Source organism: Plectropomus leopardus, chromosome 5 (assembly GCF_026936395.1).
Source record: "Plectropomus leopardus strain MGB_pleo_1.0 chromosome 5, ASM2693639v1, whole genome shotgun sequence".
Classification (NCBI taxonomy): Eukaryota; Metazoa; Chordata; class Actinopteri; order Perciformes; family Serranidae; genus Plectropomus; species Plectropomus leopardus.
In genome coordinates, this window is record NC_142180.1 from 403924 (window position 1) to 415015 (window position 11092).

The 11092-nt window shown below is 40.3% G+C and overlaps 1 protein-coding gene across 1 annotated transcript; it reads right to left on the bottom strand.

Annotated features, from left to right (window-relative positions):
• Window positions 1–205: 205 nt before the first annotated feature.
• Window positions 206–10717, bottom strand: LOC121964826 (uncharacterized). The gene is made up of 4 exons (XM_088077340.1): window positions 10642–10717; window positions 10424–10491; window positions 10252–10318; window positions 206–10061 (listed from the first exon to the last, which is right to left on the bottom strand). The coding sequence occupies exon 4, from the start codon at window positions 4698–4700 to the stop codon at window positions 3819–3821; it is 882 nt and encodes a 293-aa protein (XP_087933466.1). The 5' UTR covers window positions 4701–10061; window positions 10252–10318; window positions 10424–10491; window positions 10642–10717; the 3' UTR covers window positions 206–3818.
• Window positions 10718–11092: the final 375 nt, after the last annotated feature.

An 11092-nucleotide genomic window follows, 5' to 3' on the forward strand; every position in this document is an offset into this window, starting at 1 on the left:
ATCTGAGAGTGTTAATTTGGGTATGCTGATTTTGCTGTGCAGTTTAAGGTTGCCAGTTTGACTGAGCGCTGCTGCTGGCAACCAACACACTGAGACACCCAGTGCTTGAGGTCTAACACAATAATGCAATATATGTGCAATATTGTGTTAGGTGTAACTGTGATTATGTGCAGTGGTACATCCAATGTTTTTGTTTAGACGTGTTTTTAATGTAATGGTGTGAAAATTCTTTTTATTGTAATCATTAACTGTGCGGCACAGCAATAATAGAAACAGATGCATGTCATATTACAATAATGGTAGGTGTGAAATTAGTAATTGCTCTCTATGATGATGTTGAGAGAGATGGTAACAGTCTCATGCATATGTTGAAAGGGAGTTGTCCAAAGCATCGGCGCAACCTGGACCGGACCACAATCAGGGCGGGCAAGGGGCACAGTATCAGTACAGCCACAGCACGAGCACAACCAAAGGCAGGGTCGCAGCATCAGCACAGCTATCACCACGGTCAGGCACAGTCAAGGTTACGGCCAGGATCCAGGGAAACTAGGAAACAAGGGAGCAGGAACGCTCCCGAGAGGCAACAGGATTAGCGTAGTGCAGTTCAACAGACCCAGGCTCTGTAATCGCGAGCCCCAGGTAGTGAGAGTACCACATGGCTATCACATAGCTAAGCTAAGCTTGCAAATGGCAATGCAGTTAACAGACATGCATGATTTTTGATGGCGGCATTGAGAGAAGGAAAAGGAGCTCAGTGTATCAGAGGAAGTCCCCCGGCAGGTTAACCTATGTCAGCCTAACTATGGGCTGGTCCAGGCAGCTTGAGCCAGCCCTAATTATAAGCTTTATCAAAGAGGAAAGTCTTAAGTCTACCCTTAAAAGTTGAAACGGTGTCTGCCTCCCTGACCGAAACTGGAAGATGGTTCCATAGGAGAGGAGCATGGTAGCTGAAGGCTCTGGTTCCTAACCTACTTTTGGAAATTTTGGGAACCACAAGTAACCCTGCATTTTCAGAGCGCAGTGATCTTGCCAGTGCAGAGAAGCTAAAACAGGAGAAGTATGATCCCTTTTCTTGCTTCCCGTTAAAACACGATCAGCAGCATTCTGCACCAGTTGGAGAGACCTAAGAGATTTGTTGGGGCAACCAAATAATAGGGAGTTACAGTAATCCAGCCTAGAGGTGACAAATGCATGTACTAATTTTTCAGCATCTGTTTGGGAGAGGATATGTCTAAATTTTGCGATGTTACGCAAGTGAAAGAAAGCCGTCCTTGAAGTTTGTTTTATATGGGAGGCAAAGGATAAATCCTGGTCAAATAAAACTCCGAGGTTCCTTACAGTTGTGCTAGAGGCCAGGGTAATGCCATCTAGAGAAATTACATTGTTGGAAAAGGAGCTTCTGAGGTGTTTTGGGCCAAGAACAGTAACTTCAGTTTTGTCTGAATTCAAATTACGGCTCATCCAGGCTTTTACATCCTTAAGACATGTTTGAAGTCTAGATAGCTGATCAGTTTCATCTGGTGTCATAGATATATATAATTGCGTATCATCAGCATAACAATGGAAATTTAAGGAATGTTTTCTAATTATGTTGCCTAGAGGAAGCATATATAAAGTGAAAAGGATTGGTCCAAGCACCGAACCTTGTGGCACTCCAAAGCAGACCTTTGTATGTGCGGAGGGTTGATCATTGATGTGGGAACAAATTGGGAACGATCTGATAAGTATGACTTAAACCAGGCTAGTGACGTTCCTTTAAGGCCAATTGAGGTTTCAAGTCTGTGCAGTAAGATTTGATGGTCAATGGTGTCAAATGCGGCACTGAGATCTAATAGGATTAAAACAGAGACCAGACCCATGTCAGAAGCGATAAATAAGTCGTTATTAATTTTTACTAGTGCCGTCTCTGTACTATGATGAAGTCTGAAGCCTGACTGAAAGTCCTCGAATAAACTGTTGTCTTGGAGAAAGTCACAGAGCTGATGAGCAACCACTCTGTCAAGGATTTTAGAAATAAAGGGGAGATTAGATATCGGTCTATAGTTAGCTAAAATCTCAGGATCGAGAGTGGGCTTCTTTAGAAGAGGTTTAATGACAGCTACTTTAAAAGACTGGGGTACATAACCTGTTAACAAAGACGCGTTGATTATATCTAATAAAAAGTTGTCTAATAAAGGCAAAACTTCCTTAAGGAGCTTAGTTGGGATGGGGTCTAGCAGGCATGTTGATGGCTTAGATGCAGAAACCAAAGTATAGAGTTGATGAAGGTCAATGGGGGAGAAATGGTCTAGATAAATTTCGGGCCTTGCTGCCATATCCAGGCTATCTGAGTTCGGGGTCAGGTCAGTTGAGGGTAAGAGGGAATGGATTTTATCTCGAATAGTTATAATTTTATTATTAAAGAAATTCATAAAGTCGTCACTGCTTAGGGCTGAAGGAATACAGGGCTCTATGGAGCTGTGACTCTGAGTCAACCTGGCTACAGAGTTAAAAAGAAACCTGGGATTGTTTTTGTTTTCCTCAATTAATGATGAATAATTGTTTGCCCTGGCATGGCGGAGGGCCTTCTTATAGACTTTAAGACTGTCCAGCCAGACTAAACGGGACTCTTCCAGTTTGGTCGAACGCCAATGTCTTTCAAATTTTCGCGACGTTTGTTTCAATTTGCGAATCTGGAGGTCAAACCATGGGGCTAATTTTCTTTGTTTCATTATTTTCTTCTTGAAGGGTGCAACAGTGTTGAGAGCTGATCGCAGTGAGCCAGTAGCATTATCGATGAGACAGTCAATTTGAGAATGACTTAAGATAGTAGTAGTGTGCTCAGTCGTTGTAAGACATGGTAATGACGTCAAAGCAGAAGGAATTAGTTTCTTAAATTTAGCCACTGCTGAATCAGATAGACATCTAGAAGAGTAGTTCTTACTGAGAGGCTTGTAGTCAAGTAATAAAAAATTAAAAGTTATCAAATAATGGTCTGATAGAGCAGGAATCTCAGGAAAGACTAATAAATCTGCAATATCAATGCCGTATGCAAGGACTAGATCGAGGGTGTGATTGTAGCGGTGGGTGGGTTTATGTACACACTGACTGAAGCCTATTGAATCCAAAAGTGTGGAGAAAGCAGAGCTAAGGCTATCACTATTAACATCCATGTGAATGTTAAAATCCCCTACAATAATAATTTTGTCTGATTTGAGCACTAAACTTGATATAAGCTCAGAGAATTCAGATAGAAATTCAGAGTATGGGCCGGGGGCGCGGTACACTATGACAAATAGAATTGACTGTAGAGTTTTCCAGGATGGGTGAGAAAGACTAAGAAAAAGGCTTTCAAATGAATTATAGTTTAGCTTGGCCTTAGTGTGAATTGCTAAGCTTGAATCAAAAATAGCAGCGACTCCCCCTCCTTGGCCAGTGTCCCGTGCAACGTGACTATTTATATGACCAGGAGGAGTGGATTCATTCAGGATAACGTACTCATCAGGACAAAGCCAGGTCTCAGTGAGGCAAAATAAATCAATATGATTATCCAATATCAAATCAGTGACTAAATGAGCCTTGGTTGATAAGGATCTAACGTTCAAGAGTCCGCATTTAATTCTCCTGTTATGATGCTGTATGACAGGAGATGAGTTAATTTTTATGAGATTTTCATGTACAACTCCCCTTTTGTTTATTTTAGCATTAAACAAATGAAGTGGTCGGGGGACAGACACTGTTTTTATAACATTTAGATTATGGGTGTGTGACTGTGCTAGAGGAAGCTCAGAGAAGCGTGTAAGACTGCGACTCTGAAACCTGGTCCCAACTCTGGTTTGTCATGGCTTTGGACCTCTAATAAAATCGGCCAGATTCTTAGAGAGGAGAGCGGCTCCATCCAAAGTGGGATGGATGCCGTCCCTCCGGATAAGACCAGGTTTACCCCAAAAGGAGTGCCAATTATTAACGAAGCCCACATCATTTGCTGGACACCACCACGACAACCAGCGGTTAAGTGCTGACATGCGGCTAAACATGTCACCACTGGTCACATTGGGGAGGGGTCCAGAGAAGATCACGGTGTCCGACATCATCTTGGCGTACTCACACACCGACTCTATGTTAATTTTAGTGACCTCCGATTGACGTAACTGGGTGTCATTGCCGCCAACGTGAATAACAATCTTACTGTATTTACGTTTAGCCTTAGCCAGCAGCTTCAAATTTGACTCGACGTCGCCCGCTCTGGCCCCAGGGATACATTTGACTATGGCCGCTGGTGTCACTAACTTCACGTTTCGCAAAATAGAGCTACCAATGACCAGGGTTGTGTCCTCGGTCGGTGTGTGGTTGAGAGGGGAGTACTTATTTGAAACGTGAAGGGGGGGTGGGTGGTGTACCGTGGGCTTCGGCTTACTATGCTTCGCTCGGACAGTCACCCAACCTCCCGGCTGCACGGGGGTTGCCGGGGGACAGCTAGCAGAGGCTATGCTATGTCGGTCCGCACCGGCTACAGGGGGCTTGCTAACTATCGCACCTAAAGAGGGATTATCCAAGGTGCGGAGCAGCGCTTCCAGATCGCTAAGCCTCGCCTCCAGCGCAGCAAATAAACTACACTTGTTACAGGTACCACTATCACTGAAGGAGGCAGAGGAGTAACTAAACATCTGACACACTGAGCAGGAGAGAGCAGAAGAGGGAGAGGAGCAGAAAGAAGCCATCGCTAACCAAAGCTAATGCTAACTAAGCTAACCGGCTAACAGTGAGAGCGGTTGTGAATACACAGGAAAAACCGCTGAGAGGAGGAGACAGCTGTGAGTGATTAAGTAAAACTTATGTGAGTTTTGAGTCACAGACAGATAAAAGCAGCCAAAGTCAGGAACAAGTTCGAAGATTAGCTGAGAATCGCTCGTAGGAGCAGCTCAGAGACGCTACCAGAGACACAGACAAGATACACCGGAAGTGATGTAACACGCTTACCCGCAGTATGTCAGCACGTCAGGATTCACGTCAGGTGAGTTTAAACACACACACATACACACACACACGCGCACACACACACACACACACACACAGCACACACAGCTTGTGGATTTTAGGACATTCTATACTTTGACTATATATCTACATCATAATAATAATAATATAATATAATATATAATATTTTGTTGCCATGGCATAGTTCAATCAGTCAGTCAGTCATTTTCTGTAACCGCTTGTCCTCGTAAGGGTCGCGGGGGGGCTGGAGCCAATCCCAGCTGTCATCGGGCGGAAGGCGGGGTACACCCTGGACAGTTCGCCAGACTATTGCAGGGCCGACACATAGACGAACAACCATACACACTCACAGTCACACCTAAGGGCAATTTAGAGTCATCAATTAACCTGAGCTGCATGTCTTTGGACTGTGGGAGGAAGCCGGAGACCCCGGAGAGAACCCATGCAGACACGGGGAGAACATGCAAACTCCACACAGAAGGGCCCCCGCCCGGACCGAACCCTGTACCAACCGGGATTCGAACCAGGGACCCTCTTGCTGTGAGGCAACAGTGCTAACCACAAAGCCACTGTGCCGCCCTCATGGCATAGTTATTATTATTTTATTATTTTGCATTTTTAAGGCATCATTTTTAAGGCATCATTTATTATGAATTTATGTTATGTAGTATCGCTATACTACATAACATAAATTCAAAGTAATACTACCATACTACACTGAGATATTCTATACTTATTTTTATTTACTTTTATATTGTTTTTTTATATTTTTAAATTTTGTTGACATATTTTGACAGCAAAGGGCCGAGGCCGGACTCGATTGCTGCTGCGGGGACAAAGCCTCTGTACATGTTGTTCCGCTCTATCTACTGAGCCACCAGGCACCCCATAATATGGCATTTTTAATACATAGTACTCATATAAGTTTTCTTACATCTTTATTTCATACCATAGTATGACGTCTTTATTACTATGAGGGTTTTTTCCTTTGCAAGACTTACTTTATTATTATTATTATTATTATTTTGCATTTTAAAGACATATTATAATTGGATTTTTGTTTCCATTTTGTGTTATGTTTTAATTATACTATGACTTTTTTGTATTTTTTAATACAATCTTTATGTAATTTTTGCATTTGCATGACATACTATACTATGATTTTTTTCTGATTTTTATGACAAATGTTACTCTGATTTTTTTGTATTTTTATAACATACTATACAATGATGTCTTTTTCAGATTTTTATTAGATACTTTACTATGACTTTTTGGATTTTGATGAAATACTGTGCTATTTTTTTCTTTATTGTATTTTCACCATGACTTTTTACAGTTGCAGTTTTTTTTCAAATTTTTATGACATGCTCTGTTTCTCTTTTTTTCTTGTTTTGTGACACACTATGCAATTATATTTTTTTCTTACTTTTATGTGATACTATACAATGAAGTATTGTGACAACATGCAATACTATGACTTTTTCTTCATTTCATTTTGATGACATTTTTCTTCATTTTTACTTTTGGTGGCATGTAAAAATAGGGGGGGATGTCATAGTAATGACATTTTAATGAGTATTTTCCCCCCATTTTTAAGACATACTACACTGTGACTTTTTCATTTTTATATGATACAATGATACGTCTTAAATGCAGTAAAAGCAACGTGTTAGAGTCCTACATCATGTTTAAGCAGTAATTGAGTAATTTAACTGTATAATAGATTTGTGGTAATATCACTGCTGTTACTACGTGCAGTTACTCTGTGCAGTAACATGTTATCACGTGATATAAAGTGTTGATATTTTCTCAGTATTTTTCGACCCCTTGACATTTTTAACGCCTTGTTGGACTTCTGCAGTTTTTTGGGACAAAGTAATGCAACAGTAGTGTTATACATTACTCTGCATAGGAAGTAATATTAAAGAAACTTCCCTTTAAAATGATAGTTACTATTAATCTGTACAGATTAATATAATAATATAATATAATATAATATAATATAATATAATATAATATAATGTACATTATACATTATATTTTGGAAGTTACACTGCCTGGCCAAAAAAAAAGTCGCCACCTGGATTTAACTAAGCAAATAGGTACGAGCCTCCTATTGGATAATCACTGCATGGGCGATTATCTTTCAGCTGGCAACAAGTTATTTAACCCCAACTGGTGCAATGAGTTGCTTCTCAATTCCTAAACAACCATGTCGAAAGACACATCCCGTGGTCGTGGAAAAGATGTTAGTCTGTTTGAGAAGGGTCAAATCATTGGCATTCATCAAGCAGAGAAAACATCTAAGGAGATTGCAGAAACTACTAAAATTGGGTTAAGAACTGTCCAACGCATTATTAAAAACTGGAAGGATAGTGGGGACCCATCGTCTTCGAGGAAGAAATGTGGCCGGAAAAAAATCCTGAATGATTGTGATCGGCGATCACTTAAACGTTTGGTGAGATCAAATTGAAGAAAAACAACAGTAGAACTCAGGGCTATGTTTAATAGTGAAAGTAAGAGCATTTCCACACGCACAATGCGAAGGGAACTCATTGGATTGGGACTGAACAGCTGTGTAGCCTTAAGAAAACCACTAATCAGTGAGGCTAACCGGAAAAAAAAGCTTCAGTTTGCTAGGGAGCATAAAGATTGGACTCTGGAGCAATGGAAGAAGGTCATGTGGTCTGATGAGTCCAGATTTACCCTGTTCCAGAGTGATGGGCGCATCAGGGTAAGAAGAGAGGCAGATGAAATGATGCACCCATCATGCCTAGTGCCTACTGTACAAGCCTGTGGGGGCAGTGTTATGATCTGGTGTTGCTGCAGTTGGTCAGGTCTAGGTTCAGCAACAGTATGTGCTCAAAGAATGAGGTCAGCTGACTACCTGAATATACTGAATGACCAGGTTATTCCATCAATGGATTTTTTCTTCCCTGATGGCACGGGCATATTCCAAGATGACAATGCCAGGATTCATCGGGCTCAAATTGTGAAAGACTGGTTCAGGGAGCATGAGACATCATTTTCACACATGGATTGGCCACCACAGAGTCCAGACCTTAACCCCATTGAGAATCTTTGGGATGTGCTGGAGAAGGCTTTGCGCAGCGGTCAGACTCTACCATCATCAATGCAAGATTTTGGTAAAAAAATTAATGCAACACTGGATGGAAATAAATCTTGTGACATTGCAGAAGCTTATCGAAACAATGCCACAGCGAATGCGTGCCGTAATCAAAGCTAAAGGCGGTCCAACGAAATATTAAAGTGTATGACCTTTTTTTTTTTTGGTGGTGACTTTTATTTTGGTGATGACTTTTTTTCTCTAGTGAAAGTTCAAAAGAACAAAACTATTAATTATATCTGTATTTTTTTTTTCTTTTCTGTTGTTCTTATGGATGCAGTGCACATTATATTGTCAATAAAAGTCTTTATTTTCCTGATTGAGGTGATTTTCTTGACTTGACATTAGGGATCATGTGTTTGTACAGATGGAGGTAAAATAAAATTATTCCATGTAGTAACACACAACTTTTATGACAGGAAGAAAAAAGTCCTTTTCCTGTGTCCTTCTCACACGTCCACAGTCTGCTCTGTGTGCATTTCCAAGTAAAAAGTAATCTACTGCTGTATATATAATATTAATATTATATAACACACACTATCTGTCCTATAATATTAATATTCCAAACCAGGAGTGTGTATAATGACACTTTTCTCTGTAAATGTAGCTTACACATTATACAAATCAGTCTGCTTGAGCAGGCATTCAGTGCGCTCCTGCATGAACAGCAAACTTCATTAGTTTGTCTGTTTACTGTTTGCAAACTTCTGCATCGATAGAAGCGGGGGAGGGAGTGCTCGCCTTTTCCCGCTTCCTCCTGGGTGGCTTCGGCAAACCGACCAATCAGCGGGCACGTAGCAGCACAGGGCTCTGATAGAGGATTGCAGATACAGTTTTCTGAAGATCTGGAGAGTTCTTTGGATAGTGAATGGTACAAAGCTGCTGCTGGAGTTTGAGATCAATATTCAAGACACTGAAAATGTCCATAATATATTCCCCTTAATGAAACTGAAGAGCTTCCAGCAGAAAATATGTATTGAAACAAGATTTGAAGTGAAGGGGACCTCTTAAAATAGCAACTATACCTAAATAACCCCACATAACATGAACAACAACAAATTCCTGAAGGAGGCAAAGACAGTCTGCTCGCAGGCTTCCATTTCCCCCTGCAGAACCCAGGAAAAGCTCGGCTACCGTTGTTTCAGTTGAGTAGTTTGTGTAATTCTCTGCAGCTTCTGTAAACTGAAGGCAGTAACCATCATGCACTGGGGGAATAAACTGACTATAGACAGTCACTCATATAATGGTCTCTTGCCACGCAAGAAGTAGCTTTTTTAAAAAAAATTAACACTGTAAGCTGGTTTTCAATGTTTGCAGTCCCCATGGATGTAAAACGTTAATGGTCTCCCCCAATGTCAATCAACACAGCATCGAGCTTCTTGTTTAAACTCTCATCTCCAAAATTTCTGATTGAATATTCCGTGTTAATATGTTTGTTTTGGGGTAAACTGACCAAATATTGGAAATTCATGGTTACCATCTGGCCTGTAAAATATGATTTATTTATTTAACCCTCATGCACTGTTTCAGTTTTCTGACTAATTACACAGTTGGTACAAAAGAAATTTACCCTGTCAAAAAGTGCTATAAAAATAGTATATATGTGGCCCGGTCAATGAATGATGGGACCGAACACAGAATAAAATTTTATGTGGGTCTTTATTTCCCGACTGAACTCATAAAAATATAAGAACAGCGTTAATACTGTATATTGAGGATTGTAGATAATAACAGTGGAAATTGTAAAGGATGGCTACCGTGTTTTTCTGTACACAAAACTGGTACTCCAACTGTTAACTCTTGTACTCTGACAGCATTGATGCCAGAAAAACACCCATTACTACACCTGCACCTTTAAGGTACAATCTCTGGTTACTCTCTCTAAAAGACCAGGTTCACTGACAACAAAACAATTAACAGGTTACTCCAGAACATAGACAACAGTAGTGGCTCTTCCCTGGCAAGAAAACAAAAATACAATGCAAATAAATAAATTTTCTTAAGCCACAGGATTATTCAAGTACTTCAGTAACTTTGGTAGTGTATTAAATTAGTAGAAATGTACTGTGCATTTATGAACAAAAATGAAACATTTTCACAGGAGTCAAAAAATAAAGTTCACAAAAAAAAAGAAATAAAAAACTCACTTTCACTCCTGCGTGTAACCTGCACACAAGGACACACACCAGGAACTCAACACGGCATATCTCCCCTCTAAAATTAGGCGAAAGCATACAAAACTCAGATATCTCAGTAAACAACTAGCATTAAGCACCAAAACTTTGTTTCCACCCATAAGTGTAACAAATCACCACTTACGCTGCCCCGCTGTTCAGTCTTTCCCTCAGCGTGGTGGAGAGATGACGCAGTGAACACGTTTTAACAGTCTACAAAAATCATCAAGAACACAGAATCATCACTCATCAGCCTTGCTCGGCAAACTTAATCATCACCTCATCTGCTGGCGGTGTTGATTATTTTTGTGTTAGATTATCGTTTACAGGGATATTTTCCTCTATACAGCTAAAGATACACACCTCAGTTGTCCCACGTTTCGCGGTTGTTTCATTTACTTTCAGTTTCGTTTGTCTAACGTCTCCTCAGAACTCTGTGCTCTCACGGGTCTAGCGCTGTGCTGCTCATAAAGAGACAGTGCTACCTCAGTCGGAAGAAACAACTTTTGCAGTATTTGGGCCTCAGCATGTATCATATCAGGCTATCAAAACACCCTATAAAAAGTCTCTAATTCACCCGGTTACATATATAAATATTATTTTCAGCTTTTACTGCATTACATTTTTCAACCAACATCAGTCCTGATAATAACTCCTACATTCATTCATTTTCAGGATTTTAACCCTTTCAGTACCAGTTTCTTCTAACGATGCCAATGTTTTGTTGTTGTTGCTGTTGTTGTTGTTTGTTTGTTTGTTTGTTTGTTTAATGAAAAAACAAAACAATGATAGAGGTTATTTTCCATATTCTTAC

Coding starts and splice junctions, on each gene's coding strand:
- LOC121964826 (XM_088077340.1), bottom strand. CDS start 4,700: ATGGCTTCTTTCTGCTCCTCTCCCTCTTCTGCTCTCTCCTGCTCAGTG.